The sequence below is a fragment of the Aspergillus uvarum genome (assembly GCF_003184745.1).
Source record: "Aspergillus uvarum CBS 121591 unplaced genomic scaffold BO82scaffold_40, whole genome shotgun sequence".
Taxonomy (NCBI): domain Eukaryota; kingdom Fungi; phylum Ascomycota; class Eurotiomycetes; order Eurotiales; family Aspergillaceae; genus Aspergillus; species Aspergillus uvarum.
Window position 1 is genome coordinate 237,691 of NW_020291337.1, and position 16,440 is coordinate 254,130.

Consider the following 16,440-nt stretch of genomic DNA (forward strand, 5'->3'; position numbering starts at 1 on the left):
GGGTGCTGGTGTTAGAAGCCATTGTTGGATAGGAATATGGATACACCTTTTTCTTGGTTTGGTTGGTTAGGGTTTGGAATGGAGTGTGGTAAGAAGGTCGGTTTGGATGCTAGCTGTTGTTGTGCTGGAGCAGTTTACGTGGAGGAGAGGCATGCAGCTCGGTTTTATAGGCAGGCTGGGGGTCGTTGTTTGTGCTGCGATGGTGACAATGTCTTTGTTGGAGCTCATAGCGTTGATGTTGTGACAAAGCCATTGTTGCTAGCCCGTTCATGGTGGTCCAGAAGCATAAAGCATTGGGGGCCGTTCCTTGCGAAAATTTGCAGTATAGGTCTATTATGTCTCGAGTCAGCTGAGGTATGTGGAACAATCGACCAGGACAAGTAGCCAGAGATGACGTTCTTTTAAGCTCAGCGTAAGGGCAAATCTTCTCATTATAACACGTTAAACGCCCTTCAGTAAGGCCCTTGATAACGTACAGTCATCACAAGGAAATAGGGCAAAGCTCTATTATCTAAACCTTAGACCCGAATAACGTCTTGAAAAGAGCATACATCGAGAGACACCTAACCATCCATGGTAAGCCCATTCACAGCCTTCTTGACCGGCGATGTCTCTAGCATCCAGTTCCCATCTCCCACTTCCCTCGCAACGCCCCCTTTCTTTGCAGCTCTCATCACCTTCTCCCCGGCCACCGTCCTCTCCCCCGTAAGCCAATCCCAAACATAGCCCTCCTTCAACCACATCCAAGTCAGGTAGGCTCGTAGCTCTTTATCTTTTGGCAACACCTTCTTCCACTCGGGCACAAGCTCTAGCTCCTCCGCAATATCACCTGCTGCGGTTCCCCTTCCTACGCAGACATTCCCATTGTCGTTAGCACCTCCACTGCCGGTACCCCACCCCGCTGTCATCACCCTACCAACTCCCCTCAATTCATCTCGACAAAAGATCCTCCAACTGTCCAAGGAATAAGCACCCACACCAGGAAGATGCGCGATTTCCCACCCGACACGTTCATCCTCATCATCTAGACACTCATCGCGGCGGACATCACGACCATCGTTCAGGTTCGGGTAGTGAAGCCTACGATACCGACAGCCACGGACAGGAGGCCGAGCAAGCCAAGTCTGTGCGAGAGCAATGCATTTCTTAGCGCGTTGGTGTTGAAAGCCGAGACAACGGATTAGCTCAGTCAGCTCGGTCGGGTCTGCGGTCGCAAAGGCTGAGATAGAGGGGTATGTATCGAAGACGCGGAAGAGGATGGGGAGGGCGACATGACCGCGAGTACGATTAAGGAATATGGTAGCAATGAGGAGGCGGAAGGGATCGTGAGCGAGTTGTTCCTGGACCAGACCGAATGTCTGAGCGGAGATAGGCTGGAATGGGAGACAAGAGGATGGATCAATCAAAGGTTGGGGAAAGAAGCGAGATATCTTTGGTGCTTGAGATAATCGTGATGGCTGGGAGGTAAGCGTGGGTTCATTATCATCATTCGTAGTTGCATCGATTGAGGTTTCGGGCTCGGAGAAAGCAGGTACATCTGTTACTAACGAGATTGAAAATGACGCAGGCGGCGGTGTTGAAGGATATGAGTCAGGGAGATCACTCGGAACGTCGCTCAGCTCGGAGCAGTTAGACAAAAGTAGGTCAGAAGGTACTGCAGCGGTAGAACCACCCATGAAGCCAGTTCTGGTGGCTAGTTGCCCTACACTGAAGGATATGGACCGTACCTCATCGCTGGTGGTTGGCCTTTGCGAATCATCGGTGTCGGAAAATCCGAATGTTCTGTCCAAGTAGACTTCTTAGCCGGTCGGCCTTTCGCTTTCCCATTCTTCGGGGTTCTTGGTGACTTGTTCGGGTTCGCCCGTCTTGTTGCCGCCTGCTTTGCTTTGAGCAAACCTTGATGCTGGATCTGAGCTTGAATATCAGAAATTGGCCCTTCGAGTTTGGCTAGCTCAGAATCTTTGGTCATCGCAGGCGTTCCCGGCTTATGAAGGTTGGAATCCTTTGCCTTGTTGGCATGTTTACCCTTCTCGGGATCCGTCAAATCAATAAGCTCAGCGGTGTCACGGTTGTTCGGATATCCTTCTGCTATTCTGGCCTTCTTAAGGTTGCCGCTATCCTCAAATCCCCTTGCTTGCGCAGGCCTTGCTGTTATTTTGGAGCCTCCGGCCTTCTGAGTGCCGCTGGACTGGTTCGAATTCGGAGAACTGGCAATCTGGATTGGCTGCTGAATTGTAGACCTCTTGGGTATGACACTCTCGCTGGCGTTCTTTGGTTGCATTGACTTGGAAGTGGTGGTGGTATTCTTGGGCTGCTGGGCCGTGCCAACCATTCTGGGATTCCGCTTTGGCTCGGCAGTCAACTGTCCGACATATTCGAGGCCATCATCTGCAAGTTTGTAGGCCTTCTTGCTCTGCAAAGATTTTGTCTTTCCTGAGCTCGTTGCCTTATCCTTTGCCGCCTTCCCATCTCTGTTCAGCTGCACGGATGGCGTTGAAGCTGGATTCGAAGAGGCATGACTTTCAGACGAAGAGCGTGTCTTCTTCCTTCTTTTGGACTTGTCGGAGTGACTTGCATTGCCTGGTTGGTCCTTGGATAGCAGAGGGCTCTCGTCCTGCTTCCGCTTTTTTCCGCCAATAGACGAGTCATCGACAGGCGCCTTCATCTTCTTCGTCGATTTCTCTGCAAGACCCTCGCCGCTCGGCCTTTTCTTCCGGTCGGTCTGTTCTGTGCCCATTGTGAGGGACTTACTTGTGGCAGGGGATGCTGCTGTTAGATCAACATCAACTGGTGCTGCCGTATTCTTCTCTTTGGGTGAGGAACGGCGTGATTTATCAAGCGACGTTGCCGAGCCTTTCCCTGACTCATCCGCTGATGCAAAGTCCAATGTCTGAAGTGATTCAAACACTGACGCTGCCATGCCTTTTGGTTTTGGCTCATCCTGTCTGGTACGAAGAAACACGTCCTCTCTCTGGTCATCTGCAAGAACGGCACCTGGTAGTGACTCGACGGACTTAGGTCCCGATGCCGCTTGCTGGTTCTCACTTATCACAGCTGATGAGTCTCTTGGGCCGACCGGACCCCTCTCTGGTCCATCAGCAGACTCTGGCTTGGACCCTGCTTCCGGGATCACCTTTGAGTCATCACAACTCTTCGCGCCCCACTGGAGCAGATAGACCCCTCTTAAAGCCCTCATCATCCGTTCAAATTCTTCCTCCGTCATCCGGATTTCGGCCGCCTTCTGGGACGCATAATCAACGAACGCGCGTTTCTCCGCTCTCTTCACTGGATAGATGCCTCTGCGCATGAAGTCGCTCGTACACAATGCGAAACCAAGCTCTCTCACCTGCGGCCGGCTCACGGATGGAAACTGATGGTAATCCTCCTCCCACTCAGAGTCGAATTCGAACTCGCTAGTATCGTCATCTGCATCTTGGCTCCCTGTGTGCTCGCGCGCAGTAGAGTAGGATGCGGGGTCCGGTGAAACTGACGGTGAAGGTGACTTGAGAAGGTCTATGGATTCGATGTCGGAGTGTAGGAGATTCTGCTCGGGACTATCGGGGGGCAACATTATGGGCTCCGCACTTGGGCTAGCTTTGGATTGGGGCCGAGATTGTGCTGCAGACTCGGACCCAGGCTCAGAGCTCAACGCCGATCCTGACTCAGACGTGGAGTCATCTTCAGACTCACAGTCCGACCGGTGATGTGGTATGATCCGCTTGCCCAGCGCCCAGTCCGGTGAGCTTAGGTGCCGCGCTGTCGGGGACTGTCGCTGCGACCCGTGCGACCAGTCTGGGCTACAACAGTAGTCCGGAGTATGATTGTGGTCGGAGGCTTGGCTGTAGTCGTCGAACCGTGAGGAATGTTGACTGGCTTCATCGGAGAGGATGTCGTCGACGGTTTTTTCGTGGAGAGCGTGGAGAAGGTCAGAGGCACTATAGGCCATGTCCTTAACTATGGCACTGTCCTTCATGGGGGTGTGGGGGATCTCTTCGGTCACATCTTTGCTAGTGATCGCGTTGGTGTAGGATCGGCGGGGTGAGGAGGTGAGGGGTTCGGCGAATTCGACGCGCTTGGTTCTGGGGGTAGAGGAGACAGACGTCGTCATCGTGGGCGCGTTTCACTTGCCTGGGTTGACGCAGGTGTGTAGTGAGAGGCGAAATGGTACTTGAATGGAAGAATGGTAAGGTAGGAAGATGTAGTGGTGGAAGTCAAGGCGGAGTGTTAAGCACCAGGCGAAGAGAGTAATGAAGAAAGACATAAGTCTAGTAATAGAAAATACAATAAGTCAGTAAGTGTGTAGCTCAAGCTGGGGACCTCTCACTCACGATCAACACAGATCGGTGCATTCACAAAGAGTGGAAGGCCAAGACGTGTTACTAGCCAGGGGAATCTAAAGCGGAGAAGTGCCAAAGCGACCTTGCACGCCTATGAAACCAAGAACCAAAATTCATCTCCATAGTCCACTGGGAAAAGAGAGTTGGTCAGAACCTGCATCCCCCTAGAGCGTGCGACAAGTGAGGCCGGGGGGGTGCCAGTCACTGCGGAGAGGTGGAAGGAAGCGGATGCGCCGACGCGGAAGATGAGTAGATCGGTCTAATCCAGGCACACGCATGTGATCGGCCTGTTACAGTTATTGCTTTCTACATTCGAAGGTGATGGATCAAAACGATTACTATAGGTCTAGCAGCAGGAACACCAACTGGGCAGATACAGCCTAGATGAATATACACATTATATACTCTCTATGTACTGTATGAATGCCTTGCATCTTCATGAGTTTCTCGACTGGCATCCACACAGACGCGGCCAGCAGCCCTTTTCTGCCACCGCCTAAATTGAACAGTTTCGCAAGCCACTTTTTCTAGACTGTTATTTCTTAAATCCGCTTAAATCCGAGGTTTTCATTGCGAGGTCGCGAATGTTCTGCCAGATCAGGCGGTCAGAAGGGCGGTCAAAAGCCACTTTTGCCTTAATGCAATACAAGAGACGCTATCTTGGGAAAGCATTCTTTCCACCGTGTACTGTTGCATATGGTTCAAATGATTTGATCTTTTCCCCGGCTGAAGCCCCATGCAGCTCGCCATCTTTGTAATCTCTGGAGAAGAATACCCTCAACATCCAAAAGGCCCGAATAAGCTTAGAAAATCAATCGAAATCTCATCTTGGAAAACCACCCAAATACACATAGTATGCCTCGAGAAGTTACCAATGCTGTCTCACAAACTTCAATACCATCCTTCGTGATAAGTTGCTTTTCTCTAATCGATGATGAGTGCGGCCCATGTCAAGAGTTTTGTCTCCGAGAGCATAACGTCCTGTTCAAGCGGTGGATTTGGTGCCCTTTTAAAAGCACTTTCAAACTCCAGAACAAGTGGTCCCCCTTGTATTGTAGGAGAGTCGACTCCTTGAGTCCGAATCGTGACTGTCGACACCCTGCTAGCTTTCCACACTGGGCTAGCACCACTTTCCAAGTGCGAACGAGTGTTAGGGTAGTTCCACCGCACAGGCACATGCTGCTCGACTATGACCTCCTTGGTCTCCCGGTTGGTCTCGATGAGAAAAACAAGCTTCACGCTGCCAGCAGAGTGAGCAGCCCACCACGCGGCAGCGGCTCGGAGTCGCAGCATCGATTCCGAGGGTCGTATTGCCGCTTCAATCACCCAGATTGGCCACTGGCGTGATGGTCGGCTGTGGAGGTTCGTGAACGAAGAGTCAGCCTCCTTTGCCGAACCCGTAGGCCCCCAGAATGTTGTGGCACCAAGGCCGCAGGTTTCTTTCAAACCCACGCCCATCTTGTCCGAGGCACATAGGACGATTCTCCAGAAGTTGACGTGGGCCTGTTCAGTCTCTCTTGCGGGGATTTTGACAACCAAGGTTTCAATATCACGGAAGTAATTCAGGCGAACGTGGCCGCTCAGTCCTTCCTCACGCTCCACAATATAGTCGAATTGTTGCGGTGACACATCCTTGAACGAAAGGTATTGGGTGACGCCTTCGACTTCCTGATACAGCTTGTCGCGTCTGGCCACGATGAGCTCGTTCAGGTCTTTTAAGCCTGTGTAAGTGGTTAGTGGGAATCGGTCGACGAGTGCAAGCCGTGACGATGAGACCCCGGGTGGGGAGTTATGTATGGATGCCATTGTTGCATGCAAGAATACAGAGCGCGGGGGTGACAGCACAGAAAAATAGTTTACTGTGGAAGATGGGGCTTTTGGGATAGATTTCAGAGTCATCTGGACACAATGACCGCAGGTACTACGAACCCCGGGTACCTTCTCCGGAAGGACTGTTACCTTACGTTGCGATGGAACCACGGACTCCCTGCTCACAATCATCATATTCCATACCTGACCCGACTACATATTGCTGGTTGTCAGGGCATAGAAACAAGGCCGCAGTCGTATGGTTCGGGCAGAAGGGCAATTCTGACATCTGCCCGATCGTCCAACGAGTGTCTGAGTACATTCTTAGGGAAGGGAGCTGCTTTGGGGTGTTTTGGCACAGAGAATTATCGTCTCGAAGCTGAGATCCGCAGATTTGGTTTGGCTGGGTCGCGAGGAGTTCGGGACAAAATCTCCATTTGACTTTTATATTTGAGGGTGAACTGTCGTTATAATCCTCTCCTATAAGGTATATGGTGTTCAATTCATCATCTTGCTGCATGCGGGCACAAGCCTTCAAATTGTTGCGTCACTCGGCAATCTTTACAATACGTCTGTTCTGGAAACATGCGGCAATCCGCGGAAAAGGACGGTTGTCGGTTGGGAGAAAGAGACAGCGGAAGACTTTCCGTCCGGGAAGCTCCTTAGTGCAACCGGCCATCCTCAGAATTAATGACTATGCGATGTTTAGAAGTGTGAAGTACTCCATATTTTGAGCGTGAGGTCATCCCTGGAGGTCGAAGCTTCTCAATGGGAATCGAGAAGGGTTCGCTGAGATTGTCATATCACACTCATTCATGCACTGCACTTTGTTGGCCGCGGAATCTGGCCGCACTGGGTCTTCCCCGCCAACCGCAATTCCGCGAGTTTCCCCCGCAAAGCGACTCCGCAGTCCCGCGATTGTCGCGTTCGACCAACATATCATCCGGCATCCGACATGTGAGCTGGAGGGGCAGCTCTTTTGACCCATCACTCTTAAACACTGCTACACATCTTTATCTCTAATTTTTGACCTCATTTCCGTATCACCCCTCAATCACATCCTCATAACATATCCTGCTTTCAAATCACTGAACAACATGCCAGTGACCAAGTTCTCCCATCCTGATCCGTACTCCTACCAGACGGGCTTCGACTCTTATCATGAGTACGGTCTTCCTCGCCCGGCTCTTTGGCCGGACTGACTAAACTGAAATTCACCTTCTAGGACCGAAGCTGTCGAAGGCGCTCTTCCAGTAGGACAAAATTCCCCTCAGAAAGCCCCCTATGGCTTGTATGCAGAGAAGCTGTCCGGGACAGCTTTCACCGCCCCCCGACACGAGAACCGACAAACATGGGTCTACCGCATTCTCCCCGCGGCTGCCCACCAGAATTTTATCGCCGAGGAAGAGGACTCCTATCACACTCGCATGACCACTGAAACACACCAGCTCCATCACATCCCTAACCAACTGCGATGGGATCCCTTCGACCTAGATGAGACTGTCGACTGGGTCCACGGACTGCATCTTGTTGCCGGAGCCGGTGACCCTACTTTGAAATCGGGTTTGGGGATCATTCTCTACGCGGCGGGCAAGGACATGGGGAAGGAGGCATTCTACTCGGCCGACGGCGACTTTCTGATCGTGCCTCAGCACGGCGTGCTGGACATTCAGACTGAATTGGGCCGACTGGTGGTCCGTCCGAACGAGATCTGCGTGATTCCCCGGGGCGTGCGGTATGATCCCTACACCCACCAACCTTGTTCACAAAGCAGATATCTGATGACGCCTTGACTAGATACCGCGTAACCCTCCCCGCCGGTCCAGTGCGAGGATACATCTGCGAGCTCTACCAAGGCCACTACCAGCTCCCCGAGCTCGGCCCGATCGGCTCCAACTGTCTCGCCAACGCCCGCGACTTCCAGGCGCCCGTAGCCGCCTTCGACGACGAAGAGGAACCCTCCGAGTACCGGTTATACAGCAAGTTCGCCAACAAGCTCTACTCCGCCCAACAGCAGCACACCCCTTTCGACATCGTCGCCTGGCACGGCAACTACTACCCCTACAAGTACGACCTCGGGCGTTTCAACACGATCGGCTCCATCTCATTCGACCACCCGGACCCGTCCATCTTCACCGTTTTGACCGGCCCATCGGACCACGCGGGCACCGCCATCGCCGACTTTGTCATCTTCCCGCCCCGCTGGCTGGTGCAGGAAAACACCTTCCGCCCGCCCTGGTACCACCGCAATACCATGTCCGAGTTCATGGGGTTGATTACGGGGAACTACGATGCCAAGACGGGAGGTGGGTTCCAGCCTGCGGGCGCTAGCTTGCACAATGTGATGAGTGCGCACGGGCCGGACGCAGATGCCTTTGAGGGGGCGAGTAATGCGGAGCTCAAGCCAACGAAGGTTGGCGATGGGAGCATGGCGTTCATGTTTGAGAGGTGAGTCTTTGCCGTGTTGCTTTTTGTGGGTTGGGTGCTAATTCGATCGATATAGCTGTCTGATGGTGGGTGTCTCCGAGTGGGGGCTGAAGACTTGTCAGAAGGTGCAGGAGGAATATAATGAGCACAGCTGGCAGCCCCTCAAGCGCCACTTTAAGAATCCGAACAAGAAATAGGGTGTGGCATGGTAAAAAGGCTGTGGGATGGATTTGGGGGTCAAATAATGAAATAAGCGATGGCAGGCTCCGCAGTCATTATGTAGATCGATCAGAGAATGGACATGATCAAGTATTCTCTGGAAACTGAGATGTGTAGATACCAGAGCTTGCTTGAGAACCAGACGCAATCGAACACGGTTCCTCTGTTTCGACGTATAAAATTCCTCGATTGGGTAGTTGGGTAGTTGATAATGGTGCCAGTTTCGTCCTACGGATAAAGCTCACCCCGCATCTTTCCAGATCTAATGTCTCATGAAGGCAATGAGCTGCTTCTGAAGCCTTGCAGATCAATTTTCAATTACTCAAAGTCTCGTAACTTAATGTACACCAGATTACGTGACCGAGGAAAGACTTGCCCTCATGGTCGCAGGCAGCCCACCTGACCAATCACAGATATCAGTCGCCGCACCCGTAAAGACAGGCAAGTCTTTCCGTCTCGGCAGGCAACTTGGCCCGTGTTCTTACTCCGCATTCTTGCAGCAGTGGACCCTCTCTCTCTCTCTCCGCATTTCTCGACAAGATCTCTGATAATCTCAACTGAACATGATGCTACATCTGCACTTCGACTGTAATATTCAGATGGAGAACTTTTCTCCTTGGGGGCGGTGGGTCTGCCAGCGATGTTCCAGAGAGGGGGGTTTGTCGGGTCAACATATATAAACACCTAGACACCCTCAAAGAAAAGAGTACAGCAGCAAGCTCAATCCAACACAAGTACCACGAGCCCACTTTCTTATTCTTCTCTCCTCTTCTATTTCCTTATCCACCCCAGACGTCAATCATGCCCATCCAAAAGCTCAAAGTCGGCATGGCCGGCCTCGGCCGCGTAGGCAAGATCCACGTCAACAACTTTCTGCATCAGACCCCCCGCGCCGACCTGGTGGCCGCTTTCTCGCCGGACCCCGCGGAGATCACCTGGGGCAGACAGCACCTCGAACCCTACGGCGTCACATTGTACGATGACTACGACAAGATGCTCGAACACCCGGGCCTGCAGGCCGTGGTCATCGGCACGGCCACCTCCGTGCACGCCGAGGAGACAATGAAAGCGATAGACCATGACCTGCACGTTCTCTGTGAGAAGCCTCTCTCAACGAGCGTTGAAGTAGTACGTTCTTGCTCTATCCACCTTCTCTCTCCTCCTACCCCACCAACTAACGACCCGGCAAAAAAAAAAAACAGTGCAAAGCCGTCGTCCAAAAGGCCAAAACCAAGCCCCACCTCAAAGTCATGTGCGGCTTCTCGCGGCGCTTCGACACCTCCTACCGCGAAGTGCACTCCAAGATCACGCAGGGGCTGATTGGGCGGCCGTCGATCCTGCGCAGCCAGACGTGCGACAAGTACGACCCGTCGGGGTTCTACGTCGCGTACGCCGCGTGGTCCGGCGGGGTGTTCGTGGACATGTCCGTGCACGACATCGACCTGACGCTGTGGTTCCTGGGGGAGGACTCGATCCCCAAAAGCATCTCGGCGCACGGGATCACGGCCGTGCAGCCCGAGCTCAAGCAGTACAACGACTACGACAACGCGGTGGGCATCGTCGAGTTCTGGGGCGGCAAGATCGCCTACTACTACTGCTCGCGCATGATGCCGCACGGCCAGGAGGACACCACCGAGATCATCGGCACCGAGGGCAAGCTGTCCGTCAACATCAACCCGCAGCGGGACTTTGTGAATTACTACCACCCCGGCGGCATCACGCGCGAGGTGCCCCCCAATTTTGTGGGGCGGTTTGGTGAGGCGTTTGTGCGCGAGGCGAATGAGTTCACCGCTGCGTGTTTGGAAGGCACGCCCCTGCCGGTGCGGTTGGGGAATGCGGTTAAGGCTGTGGAGATTGGGGCGTATTTGCAGGAGGCGCTGGTGACGGGGAAGCAGATCCGGTTTGATGAGATTGGGCGAAGGGTGGAGGTTGCGCAGCTTTGAGGGAGATATATGTCAGCTCTAACCAGATGGATTACGACTGAAGTGGAATAGCTGAAGATATGCTAGAATGTTAACAATAGTGAAATAAACATTCTGTTTCTTAGAAAGACACTCTTGATAGTTAGTTATAGTTCGCTAAGCCAGGTGTATAATTTTTGAGTTATAAACAGGAAAGTAAGGTTTATAGCAAGTGGTACGTGGGAATAGGCGGGGGCGGGATATAATATACCTTGGAGAGGTTGGGGGCTGCAAGAAATCCATACCACCGATAGAGCCGGTATGGTATGTCGATAATGGTTAACAGTAAGGATTGCTCACGAGAGCAACTATATATAGTTCAGTTTAAAAATCTTCTGTATATATTGGTCGTTCAAGTTGTAATTCAAGGTGCAGTCAAAGGTGTAGGTAGGTATTGAAGAGGGGGGGGGATGGGAAGAAAAAGGAAAAAAAAGAATAATGGGACGAGCCGGGCTTGAACCGGCCACCTTCAGATTTATGGCCGAAGTTAGAGCTTCAGTCTGACGCGCTCCCAGATGCGCCATCGTCCCAATTGCTGAAAAGTGACGCAATGTTGCAAAATATAGCCAAGATTCTAATGCATACCTACTATACTGCCCATCCCTGCAGTCCGCTATCTCAAGTCAATCGGCTACCCGCTTAGCTTCCAAATTGGGAGCCGTTGGGCCGTTTCGAAATGGACTCCAAAGCGGGCATCCATTTCTCCTAATAATCCCGGCTTAAGAAAAAAATCTATGTAGTGACCCGTGATGCATATACACTAGTCTAAGGATGCCCAACAACATCCCACTGGCACCCTCTAGTGACCCTCAACGGCCGGAAATGCCAATGATCGCAAACCATGGAGAATAGATAGATAGCCTTTGTCGTCAAAAGACACCAATTCTCCGGGAACACTGCAGTCAAAGATACCAACTCTCTCGGAACAGTCGCATTCAGGGGGGAACCACGGAATGACGTGGCCCATCCTGGAAATCGACCCTGATTCGGGTCTATACTCCTGCGGGTTCATTGTTCCATTGCAGGACGCGGCCGCGAGATATTAGCACATGACTGGCCGGAAGATTATGATCGGAATCCGACAGTTGGCTCCTTCTGCGCTGTTTGATCGTCTTCTTTCATCTGCATCTTCAGGCGAGAGGAAAGGGCTGCCTGAGATGTATGTACTGTACATACCGCAACGTACGTCAGAACGCATTGGGTCCTTTTCCCTGTACTCCTACTGGGCGTGGGGTTTTGCGTGGCCGTTCATAACCGTTTCGCCCCCCCTTTTCCATTATTCATCTCGTTGGCGACTTTATAAGAGATGAGGAGATTCCCTCGAGGGGGGAGTTGTGCGCAGATCACTCGAGTATTCTGGGGGATGGTTCATTTACCATGTCGACCACAACTACTACAACTGAGACGTTGATTGCGAGGTTGGTTTGGGAGCCATGGTGAGTCCTCTCTGAAGAGTTCCTCATTTTCTGTGCAATGTAGCTTCTCATATGGAATGCTTAAAGATCCATATACTGATACAAGACCAGGGAGAACTGTGGCTGGAAGGCTCCCGTTGCTGAGCATCGAGGTGAGTCTGGTGTGGTTTCTGAGTGTTCCACTGCGGGCAATGATTCTGGACGGGGGAATCGATGGCGGTCTCAATGGCGGTCTCCCCTTCTCTTCTACCTTTTCTACACCGCCACACCGCCCGTCGATCCTCATTGGGGCCAACATTTCATCATTCATCATCCATCCATTCATGATTGCTTTTTCATTCTTCACCACTATTGAACGCCAAGAACAACCTCCGACATTCTTCACGGGCTCAATCTCACAATTTCAAGTCGGTCTTGCAACATCTGCGATAGATACATCCCTGAAGCCGAAACTGAGATTGCCCCTGGCTTACGGAGTACTACTTCTCTGCCTTGATCTCCGTCTCGTGGCCGTGTCTATTTCGTGTGTCCGACTTCGCTCCGACTGACTCACTCACGCGATCAAAACCACCGCCTTTGCCCTGCGTCTCACCGCATTCCATCACATCATTATCACACGTCACGTGAATTCGGCCGTTCATTGATCCCCCAGAATCATCTTGGTTTTAGAAACTTTTTTTTTCTGTCTCGTTTGTGAAAAAAAAAGAAGTTTAGAAAATAAGGCTGAGACTTTTTGAGCTCCATTGCCAGGAGCAATGGATCATACAGTACTCATCGAGTCTGATGGCACATCAGAGACCGATGATCAGACCAAACTCTGGGAGTCCGATCCGCGCTCCGTGACGGCCCATCTGGCCCAGGATGAGGCCGAACTTCCGGCTCCCGTCGAATGCGGTGCCATCGGCCACCGCGTACAGGCCAGTCGCTCGGTTCTGGCCCTCGTGCTCGACAAGGAATGTGTCTTTGCTGGTCTGCAGGGGGGAGACATTGTAGTACGTGGGGACAATTCTCCGAATTTACCGATTGGTCTGCTATCTGCCAACAATGCTAAGACGAAATCTAGGCATGGTCGCTGGAGACCTATGATCTTGTGCTCTCGGTGCACGCCCATCAGGAAAGTGTCCTTGATCTCTACTTGTCCGAGGACGGGGAGCTGTTGTTCTCTACGGGCGGAGATTCTGTTGTTAATGTAGAGCTTTACCCTTCCTTGTTTTCCCTCCCAGGAGATTGTTAACCTTGGTAGGTATGGTCGACGAGAACATTCGACCGGCTTTATTCGATCCACTCCCACCATGATGTTGGAGATATCTTCGCGGTCGCCTACTCGTCGAGCTTGAAGACGATCTACTGCGGTGCTCAGAACACCAGCATTCAGGTCAGTCTCTTACCCACCCACGTCAGCATAGGCTAGTGATTGCTGATTTCCTCAGTGGTGCGACATCTCCCAAGTCGATGCAGCTTCAGCACAGTCATCAGCAGCGCAGTTGCGCAAACGGACTCATCGCTTTTTCGACTCCAGGGGCCCGGATGGTTCGCGTGCGCCGCGGCCGGACGCCGGCGCTGAGGGACCCCATTCAGTCATGCAGGGTGGTCAAGTACTGACTTTCAAACGCGACCACCATAAGCTCTTTGCCCACCACGGCTACGTCTACACCATGCTTCTGGTCAAGGGCTTGATTGAGTCTTCCCCAGAGGAAGAAGTGCTTCTGACGGGTGCCGGCGATGGGGTGGTCAAGTTGTGGCGTTTGGAGCAGAACTCGGCAAACGCCGTTCCGTCTCCGATCGCGAAGCTGCAGAACGGCGATTCCGTTCTCTCCATCGCCGTTGATGGATCCTTCCTCTACTGTGGCTTGGCTGGAGGTGCGCTGAACATTTGGAACCTTGATTCGCGGCAGCTGGTCAAACGCATCGCCATGCACACCGGCGATCTGTGGGCCGTAGACATCATTCACGGGGTTGCGGTCTGTGGAGATTCAAACGGTGTGATCAAGGTAGGTGGCGCCCTGACCGCTGGGTGCTGCGGAACAATCGACTGATTACGTGTCGCAGAAATTCAACTCGCGGTTCGAGGAGATCGGCAGCTGGGTTGCCCACGGAGGGACCATGCTCGCGTCTGCTGCTGGTCAGTACAAAGATCGCTACATCTACGCGAGCGGTGGCAACGACAATACAGTCGGCATTTGGGACGTGACAGACGTGACGCGCGGAGGTCAAGCCGAAAAGCCGCCCATCAACAATGGTACGTCCCTCATGGCGGCATGGGGGCAAGCTAGTTGATTTACTTGAGCTAATTTCGAACAGATGAAATGGTCAACTCCCTGGCCAAGTTTGTCGCCTACAAGACTGTCTCGGCCAGTCCCAAATTCGCTGTCGAATGCAACCAGGGTGCCGCGTTCCTTCGTCGTCACTGCATCTATCTCGGAGCGAAGACCAATCTATTGACCACGGGAGCCGACACGAATCCCATCGTGCATGCGCGATTTGATGCTACATCTCCAGACAAGGTCGACAAGACAATCCTGTTCTACGGCCACTACGATGTTGTGGGGGCGGATGCGAATGCGGCGAAGTGGAAGACCGACCCGTATCAGCTCACTTCCATTGACGGCTTCCTCTACGGTCGCGGCGTGTCGGATAACAAGGGTCCCATCCTAGCGGCGCTTTATGCGGCCGCGGACCTCGCTCGGCAGAAAGCGCTTCGCTGTAACGTGGTCTTCCTCATCGAAGGTGAAGAAGAGTCGGGATCCCAAGGATTCCACGAAACAGTCCGCAAGCATAAGCCTCAGATTGGCCCCGTGGACTGGATCCTCTTGGCCAACAGTTACTGGCTTGACGACTACAACCCCTGCCTGACATATGGACTGCGTGGCGTGGTCAATGCCAATCTGGTTGTGCAGAGCGACCACCCCGACCTCCACAGTGGTATTGACGGAAGTTCATTACTGGACGAGCCACTGAAGGATCTCACCATGCTCCTGAGCACCTTCGTCGGACCCAAGGGCCGAATCAACCTGCCAGGGTTCCATGAGCCTGTCCTCCTACTCACCGAGGCGGAGAAGCAGCGGTACACCGCAATCGCTGACATTCTCCTGCCCCACCACCCGGAAATCACCGACAGCGACGCGTTCATCAACTCGCTCATGCACCGCTGGCGTGAGCCCTCCCTGACGATCCATTCCATCGAGGTACCTGGTAGCAGCAAGAGTGCTACGACGACGATCTCGCGCAAGGCCAAGGCCAGCCTGTCCATCCGATTGGTGCCGAACCAGACCGCCGATGAGGTAGCGACCAACCTGACGCTCTTCGCGCAGGAGCATTTCGACAGCCTGGAGTCGCAGAACGACCTGACCGTCGAGATCACGGGTAAATCCGACCCCTGGCTAGGCGATCCAGACAACGAGATGTTCCAAACCCTGGCCGACGCGATCGCGGCCGCCTGGACTCCGGACACCACTACCCAGCGACACCAATACCCACCCATCCAAACCATCCCGCAACGTACCCTCGAGGCCACGAAGCGCGCCAAGGAGCAGCACCCGCGCCTCAAGCGGGCAGACTCGGAGGATAGCCTGGCCTCCCACATCGACCGCATCATCATGTCCACGACGATCTCGTCGACCGGCAAGTCGGCCCACAAGCGGTCGTCGGTGAGCACCGCGGTTCCGACCTCGTCGACTCTGACCAGCAAGTCGGGCGCCACGACGCTCGCCGCCGACGAGCCCGCTGCCCCGAAGGCCGCGCCGGAGGTGGTCGATCCCAGCCAACCGGCTCGGGTGCGTCCCATCTACATCCGGGAGGGTGGCTCGATCCCCACCATCCGATTCCTGGAGAAGGAGTTCTCCGCCCCCGCGGCGAATCTGCCGTGTGGACAGGCTAGCGACAACGCCCACTTGTATAATGAACGGTTGCGGGTGGAGAATCTGTATAAAAGCCGGGAGATCTTTGGCTATGTATTTTCACGGTTGCCGGAGAGGTTGTAGATACCATCATACCTTTGGGAATGGCGGGTTTGGATTTGTGCGTTGGGAAGAGTTTTTTTTTTTTTTTTTTTTTTTTCTTTTTTTCTGTGGCGGGGTTTCTTTCGGGTAGAAATCAATAGCACTCGCAATTAGACTCCGAGAGGAGTGAGTTATTACTCAAGTACAATAATGAGTGGTGCGCGCAGGGTATCATGGAGCCCAGTGTGTGGTGGTGCCAGGTGGATATGCGGTAACGCCAGGCAGCCATATTTGATGCCTTGGTCAGCACACCGGCCCGGTCACGTTCTTGCAG

General features: G+C 53.2%; 6 protein-coding genes and 1 non-coding gene across 7 annotated transcripts; 4 read left to right on the forward strand and 3 right to left on the reverse strand.

Moving 5' to 3' along the window:
• Positions 1 to 412: 412 nt before the first annotated feature.
• On the reverse strand, positions 413 to 1,676 carry BO82DRAFT_339065 (putative pre-mRNA splicing factor; the record flags this gene model as incomplete). The annotated part of the gene is made up of 2 exons (XM_025633458.1): positions 413 to 832; positions 893 to 1,676. The coding sequence occupies 2 exons, from the start codon at positions 1,674 to 1,676 to the stop codon at positions 564 to 566; spliced, it is 1,053 nt and encodes a 350-aa protein (XP_025490275.1). The 3' UTR covers positions 413 to 563.
• Positions 1,677 to 5,267: 3,591 nt separating this feature from the next.
• Positions 5,268 to 6,107, reverse strand: BO82DRAFT_241518 (uncharacterized protein; the record flags this gene model as incomplete). Its single annotated transcript, XM_025630792.1, has 1 exon — positions 5,268 to 6,107. A coding segment is annotated over one exon (840 nt), but the record flags the coding sequence as incomplete, so codon positions are not given.
• A 1,073-nt stretch (positions 6,108 to 7,180) lies between these two features.
• On the forward strand, positions 7,181 to 8,779 carry hmgA (putative homogentisate 1,2-dioxygenase (HmgA)). Its single transcript, XM_025635569.1, has 3 exons — positions 7,181 to 7,311; positions 7,372 to 7,881; positions 7,944 to 8,779. The coding sequence occupies exons 1-3, from the start codon at positions 7,244 to 7,246 to the stop codon at positions 8,596 to 8,598; spliced, it is 1,233 nt and encodes a 410-aa protein (XP_025490277.1). The 5' UTR covers positions 7,181 to 7,243; the 3' UTR covers positions 8,599 to 8,779.
• Positions 8,780 to 9,362: 583 nt separating this feature from the next.
• BO82DRAFT_355868 (putative NAD binding Rossmann fold oxidoreductase) lies at positions 9,363 to 10,798 on the forward strand. The gene is made up of 2 exons (XM_025635570.1): positions 9,363 to 9,920; positions 9,995 to 10,798. The coding sequence occupies exons 1-2, from the start codon at positions 9,594 to 9,596 to the stop codon at positions 10,733 to 10,735; spliced, it is 1,068 nt and encodes a 355-aa protein (XP_025490278.1). The 5' UTR covers positions 9,363 to 9,593; the 3' UTR covers positions 10,736 to 10,798.
• Positions 10,799 to 11,192: 394 nt separating this feature from the next.
• On the reverse strand, positions 11,193 to 11,283 carry BO82DRAFT_t222. The gene has a single exon. It is a non-coding gene; the product is annotated as a tRNA-Phe (tRNA).
• Positions 11,284 to 12,130: 847 nt separating this feature from the next.
• On the forward strand, positions 12,131 to 12,859 carry BO82DRAFT_120547 (uncharacterized protein). Its single transcript, XM_025629879.1, has 2 exons — positions 12,131 to 12,228; positions 12,280 to 12,859. The coding sequence occupies exon 2, from the start codon at positions 12,360 to 12,362 to the stop codon at positions 12,714 to 12,716; it is 357 nt and encodes a 118-aa protein (XP_025490279.1). The 5' UTR covers positions 12,131 to 12,228; positions 12,280 to 12,359; the 3' UTR covers positions 12,717 to 12,859.
• A 64-nt stretch (positions 12,860 to 12,923) lies between these two features.
• BO82DRAFT_287523 (glutamine amidotransferase subunit DUG2) lies at positions 12,924 to 16,148 on the forward strand (the record flags this gene model as incomplete). Its single annotated transcript, XM_025631583.1, has 6 exons — positions 12,924 to 13,160; positions 13,232 to 13,357; positions 13,412 to 13,543; positions 13,599 to 14,159; positions 14,218 to 14,407; positions 14,470 to 16,148. 6 exons carry the CDS (start codon positions 12,924 to 12,926, stop codon positions 16,146 to 16,148), a joined length of 2,925 nt encoding a protein of 974 aa, XP_025490280.1.
• Positions 16,149 to 16,440: the final 292 nt, after the last annotated feature.

Excerpts from the sequence above, each read along its gene's own strand:
- hmgA (XM_025635569.1), top strand. The coding sequence starts at position 7,244 with ATGCCAGTGACCAAGTTCTCCCATCCTGATCCGTACTCCTACCAGACG. Across the intron at positions 7,312-7,371 it reads GGCTTCGACTCTTATCATGA|GACCGAAGCTGTCGAAGGCG; the intron begins GTACGGTCTTCC and ends TTCACCTTCTAG. Across the intron at positions 7,882-7,943 it reads GTGATTCCCCGGGGCGTGCG|ATACCGCGTAACCCTCCCCG; the intron begins GTATGATCCCTA and ends CGCCTTGACTAG.
- BO82DRAFT_355868 (XM_025635570.1), top strand. The coding sequence starts at position 9,594 with ATGCCCATCCAAAAGCTCAAAGTCGGCATGGCCGGCCTCGGCCGCGTA. Across the intron at positions 9,921-9,994 it reads TCTCAACGAGCGTTGAAGTA|TGCAAAGCCGTCGTCCAAAA; the intron begins GTACGTTCTTGC and ends AAAAAAAAACAG.
- BO82DRAFT_120547 (XM_025629879.1), top strand. The coding sequence starts at position 12,360 with ATGATTCTGGACGGGGGAATCGATGGCGGTCTCAATGGCGGTCTCCCC.